The following is a 19,423-nucleotide window of genomic DNA, read 5'->3' on the forward strand; positions in this document are numbered from 1 at the left end:
CATTGTGCATTTTTTAATAAAGGCCTTTGAAATATGCCATTTCAAGTTGAGCAGCCAGTCTCCAACCCTGTTTTTCCTACTGCCATGCATGGCAACTGCAACTGAAGACATTCCTTGGGGTTCCAAATGGATTTGTCAAACTCACCATAGAGGAATGAATGAGTTAAGATAAATATTATTTTTTTCTAATACCAGCCTTGATTCATTTGGAATTACCCCCCCCCAAACAAAATAAAGGCCACATCAATACAGCCCAAACAGACCTGAAATAAATAAAGCCTACCCTTTCTCTTTTCTCTCCGTATCTTTACTGCCCCTGAGTTGAAATACAGGCTCACTGCCGCAATTTCACATCCCCAAGTCACCTGTCTGGGATCCATTGCACCACATGTCACCTGTATGAAAGTGTGAGAAGCCACTGGGCAACTTGACCTGATGCTCACATCAGCCAAGGGGAACGCCTTCCATAGCAAGTAAAGAAGAGTTTCTGTTAGCTCACACTCTGGAATCAACCTGGCTGGTTTAAACCAAGTTCTGGAACTTGGTCATTGTGCAACCTAAGACAACGTGGGTCTTAGATTCCACCTTCTTGAAACAGGAGGGTTAAGTGAACAACCATAAAGCACAGACCAGGGCGCCTGGCATATGGTAATCATTCTCTTATTCTTCTACTAGAGGCCCAGTGCATGAAATTCATGCAAGAGTAGGCCTTCCTTCCCCCGGCTGCCAGTACCGGCTTTCCTCTGGCACCCAGGACCCAGGCTTTCCTCACAGCCCTGGCTTCATCCCGAAGATTCTCCAGTCTAATTATCATATTATGCTTTGATTAATATAGATTATTATCACTGTTGTTATTACAGTGTGAAGAAGATACAGCTTAGAATGGTTCTCAGTGTTGATTGCTATGAAGTTACTGCCCTTTTTATATGTATGTTAAATTTATTATGTGTATAAAAATGATAAAACTATTAGTAATGATTTTATCTGCTTCAATTAAAACAGACCAGCTTATCACTCAAGATAATCAAAACCACACAGTATATCGAGGAATGTCTTTTTGTCTATTTACAGAGAACTATTATTTACCAGCTGAATAACAGGAATTATTGGGTAGTGTTTCAGGCATGTTTTGAATACATCTGAACAAAGTCACCAGACTCAATTCATCCCCAAAGACATGGACTTTTTTCCTCTGTATTAGGTGTCCCATGGCAAACGTGCTATCGGTGTATAAAACCTGAGAAACAAACCAAAGAGCTTTGTCAGAGATGAGCACAAAATAGGAAGCATTGTACAGCAACAGCAGAATGAGGGTGGAACCTACCTGACCATATATAAAAAAGTAACCGGTTTCTTTAACTAATATTTTATTTTCTCTTTCTTCTAGGGCTCTTCCTCTTTTAAAGCTGAGAAGCCAGGGAACAAATGTGTAATCTCCTACAATGAAGAGAACAATTTATAAGACAGGAAATTGAGAAAGTCAGTTTTTCACCTCTGCCTGATTACTAAACTAAGTCTGAGACATAGAGGAGATTTTATCTTGAAGAAGAAGGAGGAGGAGGAGGAGGAGGAGGAGGAGGAGGAGGAGGAGGAGGAGGAGGGGGAGGAGGAGGAGGAGGGGGAGGAGGAAGAGGAGGAGGAGGAAGAGGAATAAGAAGAAGAAGAAGAAGAAGAAGAAGAAGAAGAAGAAGAAGAAGAAGAAGAAGAGGAGGAGGAGGAAGAAGAAGAAGGAGGAGGAGGAAGGTGAGGGGGAGGAGGAGGAGGAGGAGGAGGAGGAGGAAGAAGGAGGAGGAGGAGGAAGGTGAGGGGGAGGGGAGGGGAGGAGGAGGAGGAAGTGGAGGAGGAGGAGGAGGAAGGTGAGGGGGAGGGGAGGGGGAGGGGGAGGAGGAAGAGGAAGAGGAAGAGGAAGAGGAAGAAGAAGACAAATCACAGTACTCCACTGGTTTCTCCACTGTTATTTACATATTAACCCAGACAACTACCAGACATAGGAACTTGAGACCAAACCCTTCATTTGAAATGTCTGTTTTTTCTCTCATTCTTCTGAATTCCAGCAATTCACCTAATAAAGGCTGGATGGGAAAGGCTGAGGCAAAGGGTGTACAAAGTGTCTCCGAATAACACACTAAGAGAGATTTCTCAGTTTTCCTTCTGTTCCCAGAGCAGACTCAGTGAGTTTGTGAGAGTTTAGCAAAGGTTATCAGCAGAAAGCAAACTCCTCTTTTCACTGAAACAATGTTAGATCCACTGTGTAAATGGACTGGTTCCTTTCAAGGTGAAGAATGCAGATGGTTTGGTCACCATGATGAAGAGGAAGTAAAGTCCGTAGATGTCCATGTAGCAATCATGGATCCAGGATGTTTGTTGTTCAACTTTGAGTTGAGTTTAGCAAAAGGTCAGCGACTTAACAACAGTTCTAAGAACTGAGACACCAGATGTGCACAGGCCCCACCTACTCAGTGGCCTCCCTACTCCATTTTAGGTGACTCTGAGCAATGCTTATTGCATTTTATTTTTTCCATTACCACTTACTGGAAATATTCCTATTAAAGAGAGTACGTGTTTATTTGTTTTTATGTATTGTCTGTATTTCCCCCCACTGCACACACATGCATATACATCCACATTCACACTCACATACACACATGGATTCTACTCCATAAGGCCAAGGCTATGGTTCTTCTATGGTCATAGCTGTAAACCCAAATGCTAAGAATAAAGCCTAGCACATAGTATGCAAACAGTAATATATGCTGTTGAATAAATATCAAATCCTTAAAGAAAACAAACTAAACAGTAAATTAAAAGCTAGAATATACACTTAAGCATAAACATTATAACATGTTTCTACATCTTACAACTTAGATTTTTAGCATGCTAGTTAGACTAAGTGCTGTGATTTAAAGTAAATTTCATCACTGCCTTTATGAAATAATTATGTTGGCATAAAATAAACAAGAGACTTCCACTATCAACATGAGTATGAAAATACACCTCTCCTTCTTTACCTCCTATAAATAATATGAAATAAACAGATCTGTGTTCTACAAAATAACTGCAAATGAGATCACACTGAGGGCTGAGTGTAGAAGTAAAGAGAAGAAGAATAAAAAATGATGAGAAGGGCTGGGAGTGCAAACCTCACAAAGAACCAACAAAAATCAGCTCCCTAAAGGTGAACAACCTCTAACTTACATACAGAAATCTCTTACAGACAGACAATCCAGGAAATTTCACTGTCAGCTAAAACACTTGGGAAATTAGGAAGGGGGGCAAAGCTCATTTAAATGAAGGGGAAAAAAGTTTCTGAAGGGGGAAAAAGGTTTTGCATAAAACAAAATAAGATGGAAATAAAAAAGGTTAAGAAAAATGTACAACAATAGAATATAGAAAAGAGGTAGGAATTACCAGCATATACTTAATTGGAACCTTGGAGTTTTGACAAAACAAACAACAAAAAGTCAAGCAGGCTAGAGCTACTACAGACTGAAAGGGAACACCATGTGCCAGGAAAAATTGGTTCCAAATAGTTTTATTAGTTTACTAAAGGCCCAGTGCATGAAATGCATGCACTCGGTGGGGGTCCCTCAGGCTGGCCTGTGCCATCCGTCAGACATCGTTAGTGCTGTTCTCTCCAGACATGAGCCCGGCTCAGGGCTTCTGGCAGAGTGGTGCTCGCCCTGTGGGAATGCACTGACCGCCAGGAGGCAGCACCTGCATTGAGCATCTGTCCCCTGGTGGTCAGTGCACGTCATAGCAACCGGTCATTCTGCCGTACAATTGATTTGCATATTACCCTTTTATCATATTGGATTAGTTGCTGCTGTACCAAATGATCACAAATACACTGACAACAACACACATTTATTATCTCACAATTCTAAACATCAGAAGTCTCACTGGGCAAAATCAGGGTGTTGGCAAGTCTATGGGGTTTTTTTCAGGAATTTGGAAAACACATCCTTGCCTTTCCAGCTCTGCAATCTGCCTGTGTTCCTTGGCTCATGGCCTCTTCCATTTTCCCAGGCAGCAAGTACCTCATTCTGAAATCTGCTTTCATTACGATGTTACTTTCTCTGGACTCTGACCCTGCTAATCTCTCTTTTAAAAGGATCTTTGTATTTACACTGGGCCTACGCCAATAAACCAGACTAATCTCTCCTAATTCCTTTTCTTAATCACACTTGCAAAGATCCCTCTGAACTATAAGGTAATATACTCACAAGTTTTGGGGATTAGGATGTGGATATTTACTCTATCTACCACAATAGGCAATTCTGAGATATATATTAAAATAAGTATTACATTTTTAAGGTAAGTAAATAATTCTTTTAATAACCAAATAAGAAAGTCAAACCACTTATGAGAACAAAAATTTTTCTTATTATAGTTTTCTTCAAAGTACAAAAGACAGTGTAGAAATTTCTACAAGACACTCAAGTAAAGAAAGGGTAAACTGAGAATGTTATATCTAGCCATCTGTCCTAAAAGTGTAAAAACTAAAAAGAAACAGCTTTATCAGTGCAAGCACTTAATGACCATTGTTCTCATGAGCTCATTTAAAGTAAACTAGAAGAGAATTAAATTCATCAAAGAAGACATGAATGAGACCACAGCAAAAGGACTTGCAATAAGTATTGACTATATTAATTTGTAAAACAAAGACAAAAACACATAAAGAGAACTGTTTGACAAAAAAAGAATAAAATAGTTTAATGTCATGACAATATAGAAATTAAATAATTAACAAATTTAGAGAAGTAGAAGAGGAAAAATATTGGTAGTAAAATTATCAATTGTCTCATTTGTACCAGCTGGGGTTTAAAGAATGTAAATTAAAGTTGACAGATCAAGTAATAAAAATATAAAATTTTAATAGTAAATAGATAAAAATTAAGAAATATAATATTGCTATCCAAAAATGTATGGTGAACAAGAGGATAGAGAAATAAAGAGGAATCATATTAATTTGATCATAGATGATCAACAAATATTGTCTAAAAATATAATTATAGATGTCAGAATGATGTCATGGAAAATGGCAGAGTAGAAAGCTCAGAAAATAAGTCTCTTCACTGAAGCAGCAAGTAAGCTGGCAAAAACTCATAAAAGTCAACATTGTTGGATGTATGAAATATGTAGGTAAAATCTGTATATATGCAAAAAACTTGAGAGTACCAAGGGCCTTCATGAAGAGGGGGGGAAAAGCCATTAAGTTTCAGTAAGAAAGTATTATAGTATTTTTTGCTTAGTCATTTACCATCTTCCATCTTGGCAGCAGACATGGAAATAGTGGCCTGAGTCCCTGGTGGCACCTTGCTGGTGCCAGGAAGTGAAATACTTACTTTATTCTCAAACATTAAGGATATGCATTTTGACCCATCTTGAGGCTCCCTTCAGATGGATGCAGCTCCTCAGGCTGTTGTCAATCAAAAGCTTTGAAGACATATACTACCTGTAGCTACCTGGAGCAAGAGACAGCAGATCGGACAGTCAGCAGACTGACAAAAAGCCTGAGAAGAAACAGGCTAAGGAGGAAGATACTTAAAGGAATAAGGGCTTTCACACCCTATCCCATCATACGCCAAAGAATCTGTAATGCAACACGCATGCCCAGAGCCAGATCCATGCTCAGAAAAGACCTGAAAAAAATCTTAAGCCACCTCTAGTTGATCTTCAGTCTCTACACAAGTGGAAGGGGAAGTCTAAGGCAGAGTTGCTGGCAGCTGGACTAAATGCTACAGGAGTGCCCCAGCTCAGAGCCAATCTGCTAAGAAAAGGGGACTATTTTTTATTATTGCAGTTGTTCCTGGCATTTAAGTGAATCTCTGTTAGGATTAGGATTAGAGATTTAAAAAATAAATCTCTGACATATTTCCTTGGGTAAGGAAAACAAAAGAAAAAAAAAATACACAAATGGGACCACATAACATTAAAATGTTTTTGCACAGCAAGGAAAACCACCAACAAAACGAAAAGACAGCCTACTGAATGGGAGAAGATATTCACTAATGATACGTAAGATAAGGGATTAATATCCAAAATTTATAAAGAACTCGGACAACTTAACACCAGAAAAACAAACAACCCAATTAAAAATTGGGCAGAAGACATGAACAGACCTTTTCCAAAGAATACACACAGATGGCCAATAGATAAATGGAAAGTTGCTCAAAATCATTAATCATCAGAGAAATTCACATCAAAACCAAAATGAGATGCCACCTCATACTGTCATCAATAAATCAATAAATCAACGAACAACAGTGTTCACGAGAATGTGGAGAAAAGGGAAGCCTAGTGCACTATTGATGGGAATGCAGATTGGTGCAACTACTATGGAGAGTCTTTAAAAAATTAAAAATGGAACTGCCTTATGATCTAGCAATTCCACTTCCGGGAATATATCTGAAGAAACCCAAAACACTAATTCAAAAGAATATATGCATCCCCATGTTCACTGCAGCATTATTTACAATAGCCAAGATATGGAAGCAACGCTGCTGCCCATCAATAGATGAGCGGATAAAAATGTGGATACATATACACAAAGGAATAAATGTCATGCTTTTTAACTTAGATACTTCTATATAAATATTTAAAAGAAATATATTGTTTCTCTTTTTTTAAATGTACATATCAGCCCTGGACAGTATTTACCAGTGGTTAGAGCATTGGCCCATGCACTGAAGGGTTGCAGATTCGATTTCTGGTCAAGGGCATGTACCTCAGTTGCAGGTTCGACCCCTGGCCCTGGTTGGTAATGTCTCTCTCACATTGATGTTTCTCTCTCTCTCTTTCCCTCCCTCCCTCTCCATCCCTCCCACTCTCTCTAAAAAAAAAAAAAGAAAAGAAAAAAAATCATCAGGTGAGGATTAACAAAAAACACAAACAAAAAAATGTACATATTACACTAACCTTTTTAAATGTGCTTTTCAATCAACATTAAAATATTAAACTATATGTTGATATATGCCCTAATTAGTCTTTGCTAATAAATAATATTCTATGAAAAAAATCAGGCTGACCACAGAGCTAACAAAAAAAAAACTTTAGTGACCACACAGAATAAGAAATACAGTCTTTGCAAAAATATTTTTGAAAAATCAGTAAACTAGTGGACAACTGCAGCCCACAACAATCAACAGCAAACCTGTGGGATGGGAAAACATAATTTCCAAACTTACTACATTATAATATTTAAATTGTTCAATCTTCAGAGAAAAATACAAAACAAATAAACAAACAGAAAATTATGGATCATTCACAGGAAAAAAAAAAGAAATTGTCAAAAGCTATTCCCAAGGAAACCCAGACGTTGAACTTAACATAAAAAAAAGACTTTACACCTTTTAAATATGCTAAAAGAGCTAAAGGAAATCATGGAAAGGGAACTGAAAAAAACCAGGAGAATTTTGTTTGAATAAATAGACACTTGTCAGTAAAAAGATAAAAATTAATTTTGAAAAGGGAACCAAACAGAACTTGTGGAGCTGAATAGTAAAACAGCTGAGGGGAAAAGTTACTGGAGAGTTTATACAGCAGATAGAGCACACAAAATACAGAATCATCCCTAGCTGGTTTGTCTCAGTGGATAGAGCATCAGCCTGCAGACTGAAGGGTCCTGCGTTCAATTCTGATCAAGAGCACATGCCTGGGTTGTGGGCTGGATCCCAGTAGGGGGCGTGCAGGGGGCAGTCATCAATGATTCTCTCTCATCATTGATGTTTCAATCTCTCCCTCTCCCTTCCTCTCTGAAATCAATAAAATTATATTTAAAAATAAAGACAGAATCAGCAAAAGGGAAGACAGAACAATTGAAATTATCCAGTCTGAAGAGCAGAAAGAAAAAGGAAGTAAAGTGAACATAAGAGACCTGTAGGACACCATCAATCACACTAATATATGAATTCAGAGAGTTCCAGAAGGAGAAGAGAAAGGTACACAAAGAATATTTGAAGAAATAATTGCCAAACTCTTTACAACTCTGAAGAAGAATAAATCTATACATCCAAGAAACTCAATGACTTCCAAGATGGATAAACTCAAAAAGATCCATACCAAGACATATTAAAATGAATCAGTTCAAAGACAAAGACAGGATAGTATCTTGAAAGCAGCAAGAGAGAAGCAACTCCTCAAGTACAAGGGATGCCTAATAATAACAGGTGACTTCCCACTTGAAACTATATAGGCAAAAGGCAGTAGAATCACATAGTTAAAGTTCTGAATGAGGGATTATGTCAGCAAGACATGGCAACGTAGAAAGCCTTATAAATTACCCCTCCTCAGAAGTAATGATTTAACAATATTATTGGAACCAAAATACCTTGAAGAGAAATTCAGAATCCAGCTAAGAAGTTAGCAGTGTCCTAAAGAGCACAAAGTGTACTCACCTCAGTCCCTCCCCTTAACAGGTTTAGCTCAGCACCAAGAAGACTGCTTCAGCCCATGATTCCCCCCTGTGGAGGGGTGGGGAGCCTGCCTTCTGTGGAGGGAGTTTGTCTCATACCAAACACGGATAAAGCAAAAGAGCTTGGTCCCTGATACTGTTAGAAATAAAGAAAAGGGGAGAACATCCCCTTATAGCCAACATTTTTTGCATGATTGAAGAAAAGCAGAGAACTGATGCTTTTCCTTCAGCAGGGAAGAACGGAAGCAAAGGGGGGTCTTGTCCCTAGCCTTTGTGTGGCTAATACCAAGCCCTACTAACCAAGAAAATCCCAGTTTCCCAGTCAAAATCAGTCCAGAAAGACTGGAAGAAGTAGCTGCTTCTTCAAATGTAAAGATAACAAAGCAAATCTACAAGGAATATGAAGAATCCAAAAAGCACAACACAATCAAAGAAAGGAAACAAATTTCTGGTAAACAACCTGAAATAAATGGCTGAAATGAGTTGTAAATCACTTTCATTCTTGTGTAAAAGTTAGAAGACAAAGGTATTAAAAAGACCTATGACTACAGTAATTTAACAGTTACACATTATAAAAAGATGTAAACTATCACATCAATAACAATGTGTAGGGAAGAGGGAAGTGAAAGTTTAGAGTGGCTGAAAGGGTTAAAAAAATCCAACCATATGCTGCCTACAAGAGACTCACATTAACTTTAAGGACACAGAGAGTCTTCAATGGAAGGGTTAGAAAACAATATTCTATGTAAATAGTAAACAAAAGAGAGAAGTGGCTATTCTTATATCAGACCAAATGGATAGTCAAAAACTGTCACAAGAGACAAAGAAAGTCATTATATGATAATCATCAAGAGGATATAACAAATATATATATATCGCACATCGGAGACTCTAAATGTGTAAAGAAAATATTAAGAGCTCTTAAAGAGAAAGTAGACAATAATATAGTAAGAGCACAATTCAATACCCCATTTTAGAAATAGATCATCCAAAAGAAAATTAGTACAGAAATAGAATATTTGAACAACACTACAGACTAAGTAAATGTAACAGATATACAGAATATTCTATTCTACAGTACCAAAATATACAGTTTTCTTAAAGTACACAGGAAAATTCTCCAGGATAGATGAAATGCTAGGGTGCAAACGAAGTCCCAAAAGTTTGAAAAGACTGAAATCATATTAGGTATCTTTTCCAACCACAACAGCATGAAACTAGAAATCAATAATAGAAGGAAAACTGGAACATTCACAAATACATGCACATTAAACATGTTGTTCCTGAACAATCAGTGGGTCAAAAACCAAATCAAAAGGTAAATGAATCCCTGGCCAGGTGGCTCAGTCAGTTGGAGCATCATCCATTACACCAAAAGGTAAATGAAGAAATATCTTGTGACAAATAAAAATGGAAATAACATATCAAAATTTATGGGGCACAGTAGAGCAATATTACTGAAACGTACATGCATACTTACATTTACATACTGTCCAATGCTTGGTGCCGTCACAAAGCCAACCCATGGGTCCAAAGGGCAAAGGACCCAGATGTGCACCCTGGATCAGTGGAGAGCAGCCACCACACCAAGAAAATCATAACACTGAGCAATCCATGCTACAATAGAGTAGCAGCTGTATTTTTCTGTGTAGTTTATAGTATTAATTTTTTTGGCCAAATGTGCAAAACAAATCTTTTCCAAGTCACATTTCTAAAGATTTTATCTTTGGACCTTAAGGTCTTTTGCTGGCTTAATTTTAATTCTTAGGAAACAGTTTGCTGCCTATTAAAAGTTGAAAACATATGCCTTTGGCAAATGCGAGTCATAAATAGTAATATAATTTTAAATACTTTAATATTTGTGTTATGTTTAAAATAACTAAAATCACATAGAAAAATACACATGCAAGATAGCACTCCTGGGAATCATTACAAAGGGCAGTCCAAATTTGTCATCTGGACTTGTTTCCCCATTCCTGGCTCCAGCTTAATTTCCTGACACTTTTGAACTCCCTTTTATGGGTCACAACCCAAACATTCCCTTGCCCCTTGCTGCTTTATGTTTCTCAATAGCATTTAATTTTATGAATAGCATTTACATCTTATTCATTTCTTCCCCCCCCCCATATAATAAAAGGGTAATATGCAAATTGACCCTAATGGCAGAACGACCTGGAATGACTAGTCGCCATGATGCACACTGACCACCAGCAGTCAAATGCTTAATGCAGGAGCTGCCCCCTGATGGTCAGTGCGCTCCTATAGGGGGTGCTCTGCTAAGCCACAAGCCTCTCCCACCTCCTAGGCAGTGCTAAGGATATCCAACTGCAGCTTAGGCCCACTCCCCAGTGGGGGGACCAGGCCTAAGCTGTCAGTCAGACATCCCCCAAGGGGTCCTGGGCTGCGAGAGGGATGTCTGACTGTCAGCTTAGGCCTGATCCTGGTCTGCGAGAAGGTGCAGGCCAGGCTGAGGGACCCTCTGGAGTGCACAAATTTTCATGCACTGGACCTAATTTTTTAAATAATAAAAAATTGAATTTGCTTTAATATTGATTTTGTTTTATCATATGTTATTTAAAATTTCTAAGTATTAGTGTCTCTAAGATAATTCTGTTTTAAAACATTTATATATCTATTCCCTAATTATTTTGAATAAATTTGTTTATTATTTTACATCTGACTATAAGAAGTTTGAAGTAGAGAGTTGATTTGACCTGAAATTTGAATAAAGTCTTTGGACTTGATACTTACAACTAATTGGACTATACTGAATTCTAAATGGAAAAATTACTGAGACTATTTTATTACCTTTTCGTATAGTAGGCATGTCACTGTCTGCAATCAGTTGCAAGCAGTCTTGAATAACTGAAAAGCAAAAATGTATCATTTTAGTTACTTGAATAGAAATAGTAAGGGAACTAAGATGACTTAGAACATAAAGCTACAAACTCATTCTCCAGTAACACCAAATCTATTATACTTTCTACATAGCTTGTACATTGTTCCTAAAATTACTTTATGAAATTTGTCCACAGTTTTTTACTATAACTTGTACTTGAAATATAATTTGTCCTTTAAAATTTATGTTTTAGAAAAACTCTACATGTTGTTGAAATACAGTAAGCATATCATCTTTGCTAACATTTATTGAGAAGACACAAATCTCCTAAAAATTATGTGCTGAAAGCTAAGTCTTGTAGAGTGTAAACAACTTGCTCAGGACCTGAGGCGGAAAGCACATCTGTTTCACTATGGAGCCAAAGTCAGGCTTTTGTTAAAATATGTGGACCAAAAAGAGAAGAGCTAGAACATCTTTTAAAAATAAAATGAAAGCATTTCCCTAAGACTGCTTAATCAGTAAAGTTCCTGGGAAGCTTCAATGCATATCACATATTACATGTACAGTAGAATATTGCAGGAAATATTCAAGGGAATAAAAAACTATTCTGTTAAATAAAGACAAAAGCTGTCAGGTAAAAGCAAAATAAGTAGACTGTAGAAAAAGAAATCAAAATAGTAAATATATTTGAAATATATAAGCTTAAGTGTGCCTATTTTAAATTAAGAAACTATTAGTTTATATTTTTATTATCTAGCAAGTATTTTACTCAGCATTGAATAATTTAAAACATGCTTCTCAATGTATAGATTTCAAGAGCTTGACACAAGACTTTCTGCTCCACTTGATTAACTGAAATTTTTATAATATTTAAAGCCTAGAATAACGGATGTAATAATTATATATGATATTCTGAGGCTGTGCAAATGCATTGGCCTAAAAAGAATTCCATTAAAGGGACTTATCACATAAAAAAAAATCTGTTAAGAAATTTCCCTTGGCATTTAAAGGTGGAATATAATGTTAAAAACTGCAATTCCTTTATAACCAGGAAACTTTTCTAACACATTTTTATGTTAATCTGATCAATTGGATAGGAATAGCATGTTTGGCCTACTTTGTGATTCTTTCATACATTTGTAAAATGGGTAGTCAGGTCTGTGCCATAAGAAAAATGTGACTCAGCGCAGTTACTAAGGCAGATCCTCTGCCACAAAAATATGTAAAAGCATCGTAACAAGCAGAACAGTTGTAAGGAGGCTTTGAACTTAAGTAACAAAACATCCAAAGCAGCTAAAGTCTGAAGGTCATACCATATCAAAGGTCACACTATATAGCCACATTAAACCTCTTTTAGATGTGTTTCTATTTTTCTAACAAATACTTCTTAAGAAATTACTACTCACAAGGCACCCTGATTACTTTTGTGAGGGAGACAAGGGTCAGGCAGAGCACCTAGAGCTCTACTCTTTCCTCCACAGAGAGAAAAGAAGAGGATGTTGACAAAAGTCGAATTTCCCATCTTTTCTTTTGTCATTTTGTGTACATGCATATTATAAAGATTAAATGAGATAATACACATGAAACATTTAGTATATAAAAATTGCAAAATCACTCTTGGCTAGTAGTAGTAGTAGTAGTAGTAGTAATAGTAGGAGTAGTAGTGTTAGCATTTTTGTTCCTGATACAACATTGCGCCCAACAAACTGGGAACAAAATGAAGGACACTGTGAGAGCATGAAGACCAAGTGAAGCTGATAAAAAAAGGACCAAAGAAATACTATAACCCATTACTTCCTATTTCAATGAACCCTTTTCCTGTAAGAGAGTTTTATGCAATGAATGATGCCTCCACACTACCAAATTGATATGAAATCTTTAATTTTAACTGAATGTTAATCTCCAAAGCCTAATGAAACCTTGGCTACAACCTACATTTTGAAATACAAGGATCAAATCCCTCATGTAGTAGCAGAAATTTACTTTTTAGAAGAAAAGATGCTATGGAGAGAAAAGTTTACTTCAAGAAATACCCTTCAGAAAAGAAAATGGGATCTAAGGATCACAATAAACTGATGAATAAAACAGAACCAGAGGCATGGAAACATGGAACAGACTGAGGAATCTCAGAAGAAAGGGGAGAGGGGTTGGGAAGAGATCAACCAAAGGATTTATATGCAAGTATGCGTCACCCAGGAACACAGACAACAGGGTGTGGAAGGCCTGAGGTGGGAACCTGGTGGTGGGGGACAATGGAAATTGAAAGGGGGAGACATTCTAATACTTTCAACAATAAAGATAAAAAATAAAAATTAATGTGCAAAAAAGAACAACCCCACAAAAGAAAATAGGATATAAAAGTGACAGTTCAATAGTAGTGTTTGAACCATACTAGTCCTCACTAAAGCTAGTGCTATTCCTTATTTTTTATTATTATTATCCCAGAGGAAGTCACTGGGCTTTTCAAGGAGTTTTCTTGAAAAATAAGATTTCCACCCTAGCCGGTTTGGCTCAGTGGAAACAGTGTCGGCCTGCGGACTGAAGGTCCTGGGTTCGATTCCTAGTCAAGGGCACATGCTCCTGTTGTGGGCTTGATCCCCAGTAGGAGGCGTGCAGGAGGCAGCCAATCAATGATTCTCTCTCATCATTGATGTTTCTATCTCTCTCTCCCTCTTCCTTGCTCTGTGAAATCAATAAAAGTATACTTTTTAAAAAAGAAAAGAAAAATAAGATTTCCTCATTAGATGTTGCTCAGGTCCCATCAACCTCATCAGTGTTACCTATCTCTTCACATTTCAACTCTTCCTTCTTAGGAAATTTGATATCTACTACCCATTTATCTCCAGTTCAGACTTTTAGGACTCTCTATTTCAACGTAGGTTTGATCTTAACTATAGATTATTGCTTACAAAAAGTGGGCAAAAAAATGAGCATAGTATTTTCTGATATCTCCCAATAGCATAGATATCCAACCACAAAAGTTTTTACTGTAAAACACAATATCAATAACAATTATAATACGTAATTGATTGTGCTTGGCTTTCATAAGTCTTTCATACATCATCTTCTCTAATATAATTGAAGGGAATTGTACAAGAATTTGAGAATAGTTTATCTTTTTATCTAAGCAAGATAATAGCATACATTAAAACCTTTTGTGTCTGATAGGGAAACATATTTCTGAATATATATTTATTATATATATATATAATAATGTGGGAAACATAATTATTCTTGTTAAGTACATTTTGACAGCATAAGAAAATTTACTTTTGGAAATATTAAACTTTGTGTAAAATATTTCATTTTACACAAAGTTTAATGTTTCTAAAGTAAATATTTCTAAAACAAATTAATATATTGATGACAAAAATAGATTACAAGAGAGAATTCCTAAAATAAGAACTTTCACAACAAAATAATTTGCTGGTCAACATTTGATATGATAAAATCTAACCAACTTCACAAATAAAATAGCATTTAAATATTTTCTATTCAAAAACATTTTGGGTTTGACAGCTACCTTCTTAAGTATAATATTCAAATAGCATTTAATCAGGGAAAGGGACTTGAAAGTTAATGGGATTGTTAATATTTGTTGTGTTACTTTCTAATTCTTCATCGTTCTTCTCACTCATTTGGCTAGAAAATTTTAATTAGAAGAAATCCCTTAAAGAGCTAAACATTGACCTAATGCTAGACATAGATTTGTGAATAAATTGAAGACAGAATTGCTTTAGGATAAAAATTTCTACTGGAATGGAAACACAACAATTCCAATGTGGAAAACTGGATTATAAAGTTTTATTTGATCTATGATAAACAGTTTGCTTGGGTGGCTACTTATGAAATCAGTAAGAGTTGAGGGAGTTTTAAAAGAATTTCTAGAGAACTAGATTGAGAAATATGTACTTGACTACTATAAAACAGGAAAAATAATTAGGAATTGTTCATCTTGAGAGGAACCAGCCTGATACATGTTGATCATATATGTGTCTATGCATAGAATGAATTGCCATAAAGGGAGGCAACAGCATGCCAAGTTTCAGCTGTTGACTGGTAATAAATATATGAGGATCATTTGGTCTAAAACGCAATTGTACAAATGAAGTAGCCAAGATATATTGTGAAAAAAATTAAAAGTTTGTGACTAATGACTATATGAGTTTGAAGGAGAATTAAAAACTATAAAGAAATAAAACTGTTTTTTAAAAAAAAGCAAAAACAAACAAAAATATACAAACGTTCAATTCTGGGGAATTTAGAGAGATGGTATTACTATACTGGCTCTGGGGAAGTAGAAAGGGGAGCTGCTTTTTTGAGGGCTGGAAAGGAGTTGATAAAATAAAACAGAAATAACTACAGCTGATAGGAGTAAAGAAAAATATTTAAATTAAAGATTTTCTATGTGTGTATGTATAGACAGTTTTAAGCATTAATTAGGCATTGTCATGTACTACTCATAATATAATTATGTTCTATGCTTAAGGTAATGTAGGATATGTAAAATGGTAGCTCTTTACATAGCCTCATAGACACTAAGAGTAAAAAAAAACCCAAAAACAAGTATTTTCATCTAATGTTTTCTTTGTTTTACAATTGAGCAAATATTTTAATTTGAAATTATTAATTTTATAGTTGAGTCATCATTGCCACAGGTATGTTTTTTCTTTTGACATGACTTCTTTGCATTATTTTAAAATATTTCCCAATTAATGATGTATACTCAGAACTCATTGGATATCAGTAACTTGCCAGTGAAAAACAATATGCAAACTTCTGGATATTTCTGTCTGGATACCATAGTGATTAATCAAGTTCGACATGTCCCAAATCTATTTCTTTATCTTCCTCATACACTCAACTCTTACTCCTCTTTTTTTCTCTTAATGGATAAATAATTGTCCTCTGAGTTGCCCAAGGTAGAATCTATATACACGTACCTAATTCCTTTCTCCTCAATCTTGAAATTCAATAAGCACATTTTAATGGTTTGAATTTTTTTAACTTTTGTTCAATTTAGATTCTATATCTCATTCAATAATTTTACTGAGCACTACATTTACGTCATGTGTTGTGTCAGGGATAGAAAAAAAAAAAAGGAAAAACAATTCCTACCCCATAAAACAATCTAGTGGGAAGAACAGGCATGAATCAATATGATAAAAACAGAACTAAAGTTGCAATTGTGTGGGTGAGAGAGAATACTAAGACATTTGACCCAATCAGGAAGGCTTCTCTGAATGATGGCACTTTAATTAAAATCAGAATTAAGGGGATAGGATCTTTCCAGATAAAGTTAATAATCATGAGTATTGAGAAAGGCTGATTGGTGTTGGAAGGACACAGCAAGTATGTGTGAAGGAGAGAAAGAGAGAGAGAGAGAGAGAGAGAGAGAGAGAGAGAGAGAGAGAGAGAGAGAGAGAATGATGAAAATGGGAAGACCAGGAGCAGGGTACCCCATGTTCACATTTTTACCCTTATGGTTCTTACAAATTACATTTGCTTACTAAGTTGTGCCTCTTGTGTTTTGTTTTCTACAAATCCTAATCCATGATTTGTATTTCCTCTAACATTATCTTTCTAAACCTAAATTTTATCTTATTCTTCCAATATTTATAATTTTTTCAGTGGCCGCTCTTGAACATAAAACAAAGTCTGCTTTCAAAGCCTCATGAATTATACTCACCTACCCAGATGTACTTAAACACACAGTTTCAGAAAAGGAGGTCCTCTTAATGCACCCATGACTGTGTATCTGCCATTCCTCTGCATAAATAGCCCTCAGCTTTTCATCTGGTGAAAGCCCCTTCACCCTTCAAGGCTCAGATCAAATATCAACTCTTTCCCTGATCCCACTACACTGGGAAACATACATTTCACTATTACTAATGGTTTCTTTAACTGTCTCTCTCGCCAGACCATGAGTCACTTGATATTAAGGAACATCATTTACAAATTTGTAATGCCTGGTTTAGAGCAGACTGAAACAGAAATCTGTGAAATAATTTATAAAAGAAAATAGTCATCATAACCTTTCCAAATAATTCTTTAAAAGCCCATCCTTACTTCATACTACATTAAATAAATTAGTGCTTTAGGGAAAATAGGTTCTATAAAAAAAACTGTCTCCATAATATCTGGACCCTCTAACAATAAATCTTTGGACCCATGTTATATTGAAAACATTTTCATAACGAATAATTCTCAATAATAAAGTAGTTAATCTTCATCTACAGAACTGTAGCATGCGATTATATTTTTAAAGTAAATGGTTGTATACTTTTTGCCTGATTTCTTACTGATTATTTCCCTGACACACTCTACAGCAGCAGTTAGAAGAGAAAAAGGATGAGTGGATGTGTGACTTCAAAACTAATGTCAGAAGCTATGACGAGGCAGTTATTTTCAATTTCCCCTATTTCCAACAGTCCAGCCATAGGAGGGAGGGGAGGAGGAGAGAAAAGCCCGAACTTGTAAAAACACTTCAATCAATCAGCACTTGCAAAAATCTTAAAAATTTAGAAGAGTTAAGGGATAATGTCAAGATGTTGGCATGTGTTATGCCTCTTCCACCTACTAACATAAGGCCTCTTTTATACTTTTTCTGTTTCCTGTTTTATTATTGTTCTCATACTCTAGGACACAGTCTTCTCTTGCCCAAATCTACTGAGTCTTCCAAACCCAGCTCAACGCTTCTCCACCAAGAAGTAGGTAATCTTTTAGTCTATAATCATCATTACTAACATTCTATGATTCCATAACTATATGTCTCTCTCACTGTTAATAATATAGCAAAAGTCTGGGTGTCAAAGGACTCAGTAATTTTTCTCAAATTTGGTATCTTATTTGAACAGTAAGCATATAAAGCTTGCATAATTGTAAAAACTCAGAATTTATAGTCAATTGATAATGAATTGACTTCTTAAACCAATGAGCTGTATAATCATGAGACTGACATAATTTTGAAATGTTTTCTTATCTATATAATGAAGACAATATCTATTTCATAGTGTAAGAATCCATTGCAGTCATAATTTACATGTGCTTTATAAAAGCTAAAGAGCTTATTGTTTATTATCTTAAATTTTACATTAATTTTGTTTAATTCCTCTAACTAAATATTTAGTTTGTTAAGAGGAGGAATTGGGCCTTAATTATATCATCTAAAATAAAGGCAGTAATGACGATCTAACAGGGTTATTGGGAGGGTAAAAGATATCACAGGCCAACAGGGCATAACCCAGAGCTTACACATGGAACAAACCAATAACTTAGTTTCTCTCTTCTCTTTTCTGTATATTCCAGAGTGTCTACCTCAGAGCTTGGCAAAGTGGCTGTTCACTCTAATATCAGGAAAATATGTTTCTTCTCTAACTCTTCAAAAATGGGTATATCCTTTCAAAGAAAATCCCACCACAACAAAGGGACAGCTAACAATATAGTTTTTTAAAGTAGGACTTGACCTATAAAAATCATACTTAAACAGTAAAACTAACACTACCCATTCCTACAGAATTAATAATGAGAACACACCCCTCAGTATTAGGAAATTTATGTGTAAAATACCTTCCCATATCTGAACTTTTTAAAATTGAAAGCATAAAGAATTATTGAGCTTTCAGGAGAAGATAGAGAAGACTTACCCTGGCCGCCCCATTTGAAATGGAAACATATCCTCTTTCCCTTTCCTTGCCCTTAACCCTGCCCTAAATTTTTTACTTTTATTAAAAAGAAATTTTTCTTGATTTCTGAGAGGAAGGAAGAGGGAGAGAGTGATATAAACATCAATGATAAGAGAGAATCATCGATCAGCTGCCTCCTGCACATCCCATGCTGGGGATCGAGCTTGCAACCCGGGCATATGCCTTGACCAGGGATCAAACCATGACCTCCTGGTTCATAAGTCAATGCTTAACCACTGAGCCACGATGGCCTGGCTAATATTTTCACTTATTCAATGTATTTGGCATTTTCTAGCGTTATAATTTACTCATTAATTATGTTTATTGATTATTTTCTGTGTTTATCTGCTTTGTTTTCCAATCAATACCCAACAACTAGAATAATTCTTGGAAACCAGCAGCCTTGCAGGATATGTGGAAGAGATGCAATATCACTCTTGGCTCCATTGATTTGTTTCCTGGCTCTTCTGTTTCCCAAAACTTTAA

The 19,423-nt window shown here is 35.9% G+C and overlaps 1 protein-coding gene across 2 annotated transcripts in view; it reads right to left on the reverse strand.

Moving 5' to 3' along the window:
* TNFSF13B (TNF superfamily member 13b) overlaps nt 1-19,423 on the reverse strand; it is a 29,762-nt gene that overhangs the window by 3,172 nt on the left and 7,167 nt on the right. Inside the window, exons 3-5 of one of the 2 annotated variants that reach the window (XM_081083254.1) lie at nt 11,222-11,278; nt 1,325-1,437; nt 1,087-1,237 (exon numbers count right to left, since the gene is read on the reverse strand). In XM_081083254.1, coding sequence (XP_080939380.1) covers nt 1,087-1,237; nt 1,325-1,437; nt 11,222-11,278 — 321 coding nt within the window. The remainder of the gene's footprint in view (nt 1-1,086; nt 1,238-1,324; nt 1,438-11,221; nt 11,279-19,423) is intronic. The other variant, XM_081083255.1, reaches the window with a different exon arrangement.

Source organism: Myotis nattereri (genome assembly GCF_964212035.1).
Source record: "Myotis nattereri genome assembly, chromosome: 2".
Lineage (NCBI taxonomy): Eukaryota > Metazoa > Chordata > Mammalia > Chiroptera > Vespertilionidae > Myotis > Myotis nattereri.